An 11,048-nucleotide genomic window follows, 5' to 3' on the forward strand; every position below is an offset into this window, starting at 1 on the left:
GTAGGCGTAAGTGCTGAGTGATGTGTTTTTCCAGACCTGGAAAATGCAAAGAAAAAACATGATTTAACTCCTTCTGCACTCCCATACCCCAAATTGTTGATACATGCCCCCCCAATTGTTCTATCAGATGATAAAAAAATGGTTCAGCCTTCTAAGTCACAAAATTTATGTTCAGCATTGGAACATTGTCAGTTAGAGGCTCTGAAAAAACGGGACACTGATATGCTTACTGTAATGCTGGTTTTTTATCATCTGCAACGACCTCCCAAATACACCCAAATTTCTTATGAAATGGTAAAAGAGGTTCATAATGCAGTTAAAGATCATGGATTACAAAATCATTACACCATGAATTTAATAACGGCTATAGGAGAAAGTTATGTTATGACTCCTTATGATTGGAAACTGTTGTTAAAAATGATTTTGACTGTTGCTCAGCTCACGGTATGGGGTGCTGAATATAAAGATCTAGTGACGGTACAGATAATGAATAACTTTGCAAATGAGGCAGATGAGTTAATGGGGAAGGGTGCATTTGCTACTCCTCAAACTCAGGCACAATTGCCTAGACTGGTATTACAGCAAGCCACAGAATTAACCCTTAAAGCATTGCGAAGGGTTCCAGAGGCAGGCAGGAAAGAATCGACTTTTGTACCAGTACGACAGGGTCCTCAAGAGCCTTATGTTACTTTTATAGATCTGCTTACAAGCAGCGATATCTTGGCAAATTGAAAATGAACAGGCTGCAGAAGCAGTGTTGATGCAGCTGGCATACACAAATGCTAATGCTGACTGTCAGAAGGCTCACTGAGTTCAGAAAAGCATACCACAATGTGGGTTCAGATGAATATTGGGCTTCCCTACTTGCGGCTGCTTTAGCACAAATGTCAACTGTGGGACGAGCCAGTATTAGATGTTTTGGATGCTCACAAGAAGGACATATAAACAAGGATTGTCTGAATTTAAAACAATCAGGTGCTAATAAGAAACAGCCTAAAGATGTGTGTTCACATTGTAATAAAGTGTATCACTGGAGTAATCAATGTCATTCTAAATTTGATAAGCAGGTACGACCACTTTAGGGCAATGGGCAGAGGGGCGCAAAACCCGGTGCCCCGCAATCCAACAGGGTTTGTTGTCCTCACATCCCTCAGAATCAGATGCTGCATGTAGTAAACAATACATCACAGAACTCACAGCCAGCACGGCAGGAAGTGCTGGATTGGATTTGGCCACAGCCACCAATACAACAATCATAGATTCAGCAGTAACATTATTGAGCACAGGAATATATGGCCCGTTGCCTCAAGGGCTTTGTGGTTTGGTTCTTGGTTGCTCATTGGCAACAAAAGTGGATCTTTTTGTTTTGCCTGGAGTAATAGATTCAGATTACATTGGTGAATTAAAAATCATGACTTGGACACCACACCTGCCTTGTACAATTCCTAAAGGGCAAGGTATAGCTCAATTGCTCTTAATACCTTATTCAGTCCCCGCACCTATAACACAAACCAGAGGAAAGAGAGGCTTTGGTAGCACCTGACACCCACAGATATGGTGGACTCAGAGAGTTTCCACTGCTCAGCCGTTGCTAACAATCCGCATCAAGGATCGATCTTTTACAGGATTGTTAGACACTTGTGCTGATGTGTCCATCATTGGAATAAAAGACTGGCCATCAGAACGGCCTCTGGAACATGTGCATGCTGCAGTAACTGGTATAGGAGGCACACAGGTTCCTTTGCAAAGTGCACAAACACTAATAGTGGAGGGACCAGAAAATTGTACTGCTGTATTGAAACCTTACGCTTTGCAAGTTCCCTGCACGCTGTGGGGAAGAGACTTGTTAAGTCAGTGGAATATGACACTCACCACAACTTTATCAAATTTAGTGTAAGTGTTGCTGATCTAAAGCCCTGACTCAAACTGACGTGGCTTACTACTAATTCAGTTTGGGTTGATCAGTGGCCCATAAAAGGGGAAAAATTGTCCAAGGCAGAAGAATTAGTTACAGAGTAATTGCAATTGGGGCACATTGTGCCATCTACTAGTCCCTGGAATACTCTTATTTTTGTGATACCAAAGAAATCTGGAAAATGGAGATTGTTACAGGATTTACGAATGATTAGTACTGTAATGCAACCTATGAGACTGTTACAGCCTGTTGTTCCAAATCCTGCGTTGATTCTGGCAGTTTGGCTTTTATATATAATTGACTTAAAGGACTGTTTTTTCACAGTTCCTTTGGCTTCCGATGTCACCATTTTGCCTTTTCAGTACCCTCTGTCAATAATCAGGCCCCAATGAAGCGTTATGAATGGACTGTATTACCACAAGGCATGATGAATAGTCATTTATTTCTAATCTCCCGATTCTCTCCCCATCCCACCGGGGAGGGCGAGCGAGCGAACTGCGTGGTGTTTTAGCTGCTGCCAGGTTAAACCTGACTGGATTCCCTAATGGCATTTTTCTTATCCCACCTACAAGGTAGCAGCGTGGTATCTCACAAATATCACCCAAGCTGGCTTAACCTTCATCAAGTTTCTTACTGGTGGAGAATGAAGGGATGTGAAAGTCATACTGCAAATACCAAGACAGTGCTTTTCCTGCAGATCTCTTCTGAGCATGAAGAAATGTGAAGGAGCTGGATATGGAGGTAGGTAATGTTGCAATGATGAGAAAATTTTGCTTGATTAAAATGGGTAGGTATTTGTTTAAGCTGTAGAGTTAAAAGAACACTTTGACCAATCAAGGTAATTAAAGCAGGTTGATCATTAAGTAGTTAGAATAAGTGTTTGTATAAGTACTTAGAGGAGGTAAGTACCATGTTCAATAGAAGAATAGTTGTGATAAGAATTAAAGAGTAGCATAAGCGATAATAGCTGTTGTCAGACAGTCATAGGAGTAGGCCATAACTTTACTTTTCTCTCCATGTTGAAGTTATGAATTTATATAGGGGTAAGCTTTTGAAATAATTCAACGTCTACCTCATGGTAGTGAGGAACCAATCAAGGTAAAGGGCAAATTAAAAGGCAGATGTTTTTATGCATGCTTGTATAATTTCGCTTTGTTAAAGATGTATAAATGGGCTGTGAAAAATTTATGGACTTTGAAGCACAATTAGAGGAGGTATCCTCTGTGCCTCCCAAGGGCTGCAATAAAGAAGTGCCTGCTTATCTGCTACTGTGTAGATAAGTTTTCTCGTTGTGATTATGACCCCCTCAACAGGGGCACGCGCCATAGACCAGAAGTGGGGCCTGATCTGCAACAGCTGCGTCCCTGGTGCTACCACTGCTGAGTGGATGAAAACATCCTGGCACCTCATTAATGGAAACTTGACGGTTTATGGTAAGTGGATAGCAATCAGAGAGAATTTTCTTTAAATTTCTAGGAAAAAGGCTTATTATTTTTGTGTTGCTGTAGTTAATTTGGATAACAATCATTGAAAATTTTATTTGGGACTGCCACTCGGGTGTTAATCTAAACTTACAAGTGAAACCTTTTTTTTTAACATACCGTAAATACACATCTTTATAAAGATACACATACTTTTTCTAACAATATTAATTCAGCGGGATTTAAGTAAGTATTTGTACTCTGGGGCCATTGCTAGGCCTGGGCAAGTGACTACCAGTGACAGGGTCTGTCAGTGTGTAGACACCTGGGGTGGGTCCCGCTCTCTGGTCCTTGCCGTGCCCTTTGTGACAGGGGATGTCACTGGTCCTGAGAGCAGATTGTGGGGAGCAGTGTTTGCCATCTTCCCCGGGCACTGTTTGGATAGACAGACAAGTCCCTTCTGTCAAATGTTATGCATAGGTCTTCAGTCACTTGTGTTAGGTTGGGGAATTGAGGAATCATTGGAACTGTAGCTCAGAGATTAACACAAATTTTTGGTTTGTTTTTGTAAAAGTAGTCGTGGAAAAATAAGAGTTTTATGTCTGTAAAAGGTTGTTGTGTGTATATTGAGCCCCCTTTGACTGCCTGACAAAAACAGTCTCACTGTTTGTGAATATGCTGTGGAAGGTTTCAGTGGATGCTCCTGTGTGAATTTTCTCCTGGGTTTTTAATGGTCATCTCCATTTGGTTTTAATCTACTTTAAAATATTATTGCTGGTGAAGATTTACATGGCTCCAGTTGTGTCTGCCCTCACATTTCAAATTTTAAATGAAGCTGAGACAGCTGGATGACTCCTCTTTTGCTCTTTAATGGTTTCTCTTCCTTGTTTCCTCTTTTGTGACTTTGTGGTAGTTTTTGAAGATTGCAAACCAGTGCGGGAGGAAATAAGGAAGGTGATGGGAAATAATCACCAAGTGAGTGCTGAACCTGAACCAGAGTGTGAACGTGAACTGGAACCGCAGTCTGAACCAGAACGTGAACATGAACCTGAACGTGAACGTGGAGGTGAATGTGAACTTGAACCGGAACCAGAACCAGAACCAGAACCAGAACCAGAACCGGAACATGAACCGGAACCAGAACCGGAACGTGAACCGGAACCAGAACCGGAACGTGAACCTGAACCAGAACCGGAATGTGAACGTACACTGGAATGAGAACTGGAACCGGAACGTGAGCCAGAACCAGAACCAGATCCTGAACCTGAACTGGAACCACAGTCTGAACCAGAATGTGAACGTGAACCTGAACGTGAACGTAGATGTGAACCAGAACCGGAACCAGAACCAGAACCGGAACCAGGATGTGAACCGGAACCAGGATGTGAACTGCAACCAGGACGTGAACCTGAACTGGAACATGAACCAGAACTGGAACCGGAACATGAACCTGAACCGGAACCAGAACCAGAACGTGAACCAGAACTGGAACGAGAACCGGAACCGGAACGTGAGCCTTAACCGGAACCAGAATGAGAACCGGAACATGAACCTGAACTGGAAGGGCAATCTGAACCGGAACGTGAACCTGAACGTGAACGTGAATGTGAACCTGAACCGGAACCAGAACCAGAACCAGCACCAGAACTGGGACATGAAGCAGAACTGGAACCGGGACGTGAAGCGGAACCGGAACCGAAACCAGAACGTGAGCCTGAATCGGAACCGCAATCTGAACCGGAACGTGAACTTGAACCTGAACATGAACGTGGATGTGAACCTGAACCAGAACCAGAACCGGAACTGGGATGTGAACCTGAACATGAACTTGAAGCGGAAGGTGAACCTGAACCCAGCAATTCCCATGCAGGTGAGGGAGAAGAAAGTGCAGCCAGTTCAGAGCCTAATGCCAGTGAAGGTGAGGTGGCCATTGGTCAGGGACATGGATTAAATCTTACCCATCTTTATGGAAATGTTTGCGCCTTCATTTTCCCTTCCAGGCTATCCAATGCTCCTTGTGCTGTTCTCTTTCCTAACTTGGTATAAAATTAGGTGGTCACTAGCTGGCTTCTGCGGTCCTGTCTACTTACTGCTTTTTTGGCAGTTATAGTGATCCCAGGCCATGAGAAAACTGACTGCCAGTCAAGGAAATAGCTGTGGAAAGCCGAATTTGCTGAGTTTCTCTTTGCTTCGCGTAGCGAAGGTTTCTCTTTGCTCCCTGGGCAATGTGCTATCAGGACAGGGAGGGAGGGTCTGCTTGCATGGGGAGAGGGTGGCAGAGGAGGGCTGAGGCTGATCATGGCTTGGGTCTCCATGAAGGACCCCCTTTGTCTCCCAACCTCATCCCTTTCTTAGTAGCTGCTATGGAAATAACAGTGAGGAAAATTGAGCTTGGTCTGGGTTCCCTCCAAGAATGTTTCTTTTTGTACCTAAACTTCCATTAGAGATGTTTTAAATTATTTCATTTACTACTCTTGATAGTGGGCCTGAGCTCTCCTGGATTCAGGAGAAATTTTCATTGTGAGCACTGTGATAGTGATTGATAACTGATTGGTGTATGTATATATATATCTATCTATATAGATATATATATACACACACGTATGTATGTACGTACGTATGTATGTATGTACAAAAGAAGAATTATTTTAAAGGGACAGAGAGCTAGTAGTAAACATAAGCAACAGATCTGGTGCAAGATGCATCTTGGATGAAGGCATGATTTCTTGTATTGCAAAATGCAGGGTTTTTCATTCCTGGGTTTAATTTTCTTGTTCTCTAAAGAATGGGAACCTTCCAGGTTTGTACAACCCCCAGTTGGGTAGCAGGGACCTGCCCAGGGACAGCTATGCGAGCATGGACTTTGGTGAGGGCAGTGTCTGGGGGGAGGAATCCCCCCTGGGTTGCTCCCCTGGTGTAATTACAGAACCCATGGGAAGCAATTACCCGCTCACATGAACGCTGAGTATTCTTCTTCTTGGGTGTGTGTATTTTACGTGAGCAATTTACCACCTCTGTCTGAATATCTGGATGTTGCTGTCAAGATCCCAGCTATTTCATGCACACCGAGCTCCGCAGCAGGCGGTGAGGGAGGGGCAGGGCAGGCAGAGCTGTCAGACTTGAAGGCTGGGCACGCTCTGACATCTCTGCTTGAATTTGTTGAGCCAGATGCCAGAGAAGCACAGAGCACAGGTGTGTGATGAGAAGCAGCGCAGCAAGTCTTCTGCTTGTCGCCACGCTGATGTCCCGTCATTGCAAGGGAGAGATGGTGTCTTTAATAACAACAACCAGCCTTAAGACTAACCCAGCTGTCAATAAAACTAATGTTTTGCTTATTTCTTAATAGCACCAGATGGAGCTTTCCTGGCAGAAGGAACAGTTGACGTGCAGAAGGTGGCAGAACAAGCGGCAGGAGAAGGGCTGATGGAAGAGGAGACACCAGCACTGGAGAAGGAAGATTTTGTTGCTGAGAGAGGAGATGCCCACACTGATGAGGCCGAGGCAGAAATGGCACAGGCAGGAGATATGCTGGTCGAGGAGGACACCATGGCTGTGGTGTGGGCAGAGGGACAGCTTGTGGTGGAGGAATCTGCACTTGAGGAGAGAGCCATGGCAGGAGGAGATGGGGAAGGAAAGGGGACAGAGAAGGGAATGGAGCCGGGCACAGAGGGGTAGCCGAGGAGAAGAAGATTGTGATGGAGGGGATGGACAGCGAGGCAGCATGGGGAGAGGAGCCAGCAGGGGCAGGGATGCTGTTGGGCAGAGGACCAGATGGCATGGTGTCTGAGGTGACCGGGCAGGCCCCTGCCAGAGAGGAGGCTGTGGAGGCTGAGGGAGCTACAGGGGAGCCAGCAACAGAGGTGTCCGAGGCAGGGGAGGCCATGGAGGAGGGAGAGTTTGCAGGGATGGGCATTGTGGTGGGTGCTGTGTGTGGGCCAGCTCTCAGGACAGGGACAGTGGAGGGCAAGGACATGCCACAGGAGGGGACAGAGCAGATGGGAGAGAAGGATGAAGGGGAGGAGTCAGGCCCCTGTGAGAACACAGCAGAGCAAGGGGCAGCAGGTGTCTGATGTTGGTAACATATTAAAATTGTTTTGTTTTTTTATTCTTTATGATGAGTCTGTCCTTTGTCTGTGACCTTTTTAAGTGGTGAGAAGCCCTCCCAGTCCTTATTTTGACTAGCCCTTTTTGGGGCATCGTGGTGCTCAGTTATGCACTGCCCCTGCACCCCCAGCCTGGTCCCTGCCAGGAGCAGAGGGTCTACCACCTTGTCCCATTTCTTACACTTCCCTGAAGTATCTGGTGGTGGCAGCTGGGGCATGGGATGATAAATCTTTTTAAGTCACAGCTTCTGTGTTCTTCCCTGTTCCCGAAATCTTGTTACGATGTCTTTGGTCCTGGTGCCAATGCTTGCAGGCCCTCAGCTGTCCCCTCACAACCACCACCCTCTCTGCTGCTCCTCTGCCCACTGTGGTGGCAGCGGCTGAGCCTCAGCAGCACCACAGGCTCCAGGTCATGGCAGTGTCAGCTTCTCTGGTCACTCTGGCATCTGCCTGTAGGAAATCTGCTACAGAAGCATCTCTGTATCTCGAAGTTTAGCGTATTTTCTGTAAAACTAACATTTTCTCAATGTTTTATAGGGTGTTGTGCCCTTCATGTGGCCCCAGAGTGGGATGAAACTCTCCTCTAAGCTTTTTCTGCAGCTGTGTCCTGCAACATTTCCACAAATCACTGTGGATTTCTGCCAGTTGGGAAGTTCACTTCTTTATTTTACTCCACCGGAACCACAACCATCTGTCATGTTTTACCCGAGCAGCAGAGGACTGAGATCAGCCAGTGTGAACTGCATTTCTTGGGAAGGATGGAGGCAATAAAGGTGGGGATGGTTGGTTTCAAGCTGTCAGGCTTGTTTTTCCCAAAACACAGGAGTACTGGACTGGCTGAGCCTCCCCTCCACCCTGGCACTGCTTGCTAGATGGCTGGAGGGGACTGAGGGTGGATGTGCTGCCTGTGCTTCCATGGGGCAGGAAGCGCTCGTCTGACTGCATCCATGTCTGTGCGTCGTTGGGTAATTCTGTGTGTCGGCGGTGTGTTTCTGCGTGTTGGCGGTGTGTGTCTGCGTGTCATTCATCTTCCTGAGCTCCAGACTCTTCTGGAGCCGGGGCTGTGCACAGGGACATGCGCGCGTTCATGCCGTGACTCTGATGGGACGTTTGGGGTGACCAGGGTTTGGTACAGCAGGGTCGGGGTTGGTGGCCTCGTGAGTGTCCCCTCGAGGGGGAACAGACACAGGTGAGATTTGATTTGAGCTGTTCCTGTGTCCAGCTCCTTTAAAGCAACAGAGCTCTAAAACAGTCAGAGGGTTCAAACCCAATGTGGGATTGAGTTAAATTTGGTGATTTTAGCCCCAGAGAGCCGCTCCTGGCTGCGGGATGCCCATGATGGTGTTTGCAGATCAGGAATGAGACCAAAATGGGCAGGATTTTGAGTGGGTCATTATTGTGAGTCTCATAATATTAGCATACATGGGACAGGAATTTTAGATGTGATCAAGTAATTCGTGTTTGTTCCCTCCTGTACTAAAGGCGGTTGTGTTTGTGTTTGTGGGGGGGGAGGCCGTGAGATTGCCGAGCGTTGCCGGTAGGGACGGGGAAAAGTTGCCGTATTAGCCTGGGGAAAACTTTCTGGGAGCGGTGGGGGGGGCGGGCGGCGGAGCCGTTGTGGCTGAAATGTTTATTCTGTGCAAGATGTGCAATGTTTGTGTAAAAGCACATATTTGACTTTCGACCATTCAGCATTGGTCTCTTAACCAGGGAATGGCCATAAAATCAGAAGTGGCTTGTTTACTGGACCAAGACATTTCCAATGTTGTACAGTATAAAAAACCACAGTAAATAATAGATAATTGGTGTTTACATGCTCTACAGTCGAGCTCACCTGGTATGTGAAGTGTTCAGAATTTCAGTTCATGCTAAAACCCTTCTCCAGAGGTTTGCCTTTTCTGTGTACGTGTGCAGACCTGCACAGGTACTTGGATCTATAAAAACCCCGTACCAGTCTGTGTAGTTCCTTGAATTATTGCAGATTAATTAATTGTAACACTAATACTGGCCAATTCAGCAGGGCCTGGTTGTCAGTGTATGTCTGTGCTCTCTGTGACAGGATAGGGCTGAATGTTTGTGCTGCTGCAGCCACTTCGTGCAGGTACCTGTGCAAAGTGAATGTCTGTGGCTGTGCCAGAGCCATTCACAAGCACACGCTCACACCCTGAGCTGTGGCTTGTGCTGTAGATGAGCACAGGTGGAGGGAGAAGGGCAGATTTTGCCCTCACAGAGTTTTTCTGGAAGGGTCAGGATGAAATCTGGGGCTGTGCTGGGGCTGGTTGTGAACCATGCTGGCTCCTTTGGTATTTGGCTGCTTAACAGAGCACAGGATGAAAATGTGAGGGGTAAGAGGTTTGATTTGTTTGTTGGAATCGCTGGTGCGATCTGGGGAGCACCTCAAATACTCTCACAACGCTGCAGCTTCTCCTCCGGATCACTTGCTGATCCCCTGTGTTGGTTCCAGACGCACAGTTCCCAGTCGGCTTATTCCCGCCTTGGTTGTTCCACCCGCTCAGTTTTGCCACTTAGAGTTATCACGTCGGGGTCACCACTTGAGGGAGAGAGACACATAACGGACTCCAGACAACTCCATAAGAGTTATAAAGTGAAGACCTTTATTCTATCAGAAGCTCTGCTTTTATAGTCTAAAAATCCCTTAGTCACCCTACATAAGCATTTCTATTGGTTACATATGTGTCCATATTTTCTAAGCTAATACATGATTGGTTACTATCTTACACACACGTCACCATATCCTGCTTCCGGTTGGTTTACTTCCACTTCTGGTTGGTTTACTTCCAGGTTGTTTGCTTGCCACATCGCCGTACTTCCTCATTCTTCATCCCTGATGTCATCTTAAGGTGGTCACCCTAACTCACACAATTCTTAAGGTAGTTATTCTAAATTACTATTTCAACATCATATAGTCATGTCCATTCTGCTCAAGAAATGTTCCCACATCTCCCCCTTTTTCTTGTTGTTGAGCGACAAATATTGCCCTTGCAACCTGTTGCAGGGCCCTTTGCAACAAGGTCACATGGGTCCCCTCCAGTCCAGCCCTGCAGTGCATCCTTGGGGGCTGCTCTGCGGTGTGGGCCAAGCCCAGGGCACAGCTGCACCCTTTAAAGACACCCCGAGCATGCCAGCAGTGATGGAGCATCAGCATGAGGCTGCAGTGGCAGTGGATGCCTGAGCCTGCCCCACTGCAGCCTCCATGGCTGCACCAGTAACCGGGGACAGCTGTGGGCCCATGGGCTGCACAGGACCAGGGCAGCGCGGGTCTCAGGGGAGCAATGAGGAGCAGGGTGAGGAACTGAGAGCTGACAATTTCTTGTTTGACATACTTAAAATGTTAATAAATGGCACTTGTCATGTGATTTTGACCATTAGGGAAATGATCCCTTTGGTTAGGGATGTGCCAACCTGTACAAGTACTTGTGTTGCTCTAAAACACCACACATTGAATACTCTGGTTTTATATACGGATAAGAAAAAAATAATCCAACTTCACAAGAGCACTCTGTGATTTCTGAGCTCATATCATGGTTATGGGATCGTTTGCTTTCTCCCATGCTTCTTTTTGGCAGCTGCATTTACAGCACAGACACA

The 11,048-nt window shown here is 46.5% G+C and overlaps 1 protein-coding gene across 1 annotated transcript; it reads left to right on the forward strand.

Moving 5' to 3' along the window:
* Positions 1-4,378: 4,378 nt before the first annotated feature.
* NOL3 (nucleolar protein 3 (apoptosis repressor with CARD domain)) lies at positions 4,379-7,011 on the forward strand. The gene is made up of 4 exons (XM_010194199.1): positions 4,379-4,901; positions 4,964-5,206; positions 6,137-6,202; positions 6,683-7,011. Exons 1-4 carry the CDS (start codon positions 4,379-4,381, stop codon positions 7,009-7,011), a joined length of 1,161 nt encoding a protein of 386 aa, XP_010192501.1.
* The last annotated feature ends 4,037 nt before the right edge of the window (positions 7,012-11,048 follow it).

The sequence above is a fragment of the Mesitornis unicolor genome, unplaced genomic scaffold (genome assembly GCF_000695765.1).
Source record: "Mesitornis unicolor isolate BGI_N332 unplaced genomic scaffold, ASM69576v1 scaffold1261, whole genome shotgun sequence".
NCBI classification, from domain to species: Eukaryota; Metazoa; Chordata; class Aves; order Mesitornithiformes; family Mesitornithidae; genus Mesitornis; species Mesitornis unicolor.

Excerpts from the sequence above, each read along its gene's own strand:
- NOL3 (XM_010194199.1), top strand. The coding sequence starts at position 4,379 with ATGAACCTGAACGTGAACGTGGAGGTGAATGTGAACTTGAACCGGAAC. Across the intron at positions 5,207-6,136 it reads ACCCAGCAATTCCCATGCAG|GTTTGTACAACCCCCAGTTG; the intron begins GTGAGGGAGAAG and ends GGAACCTTCCAG. Across the intron at positions 6,203-6,682 it reads CTATGCGAGCATGGACTTTG|CACCAGATGGAGCTTTCCTG; the intron begins GTGAGGGCAGTG and ends ATTTCTTAATAG.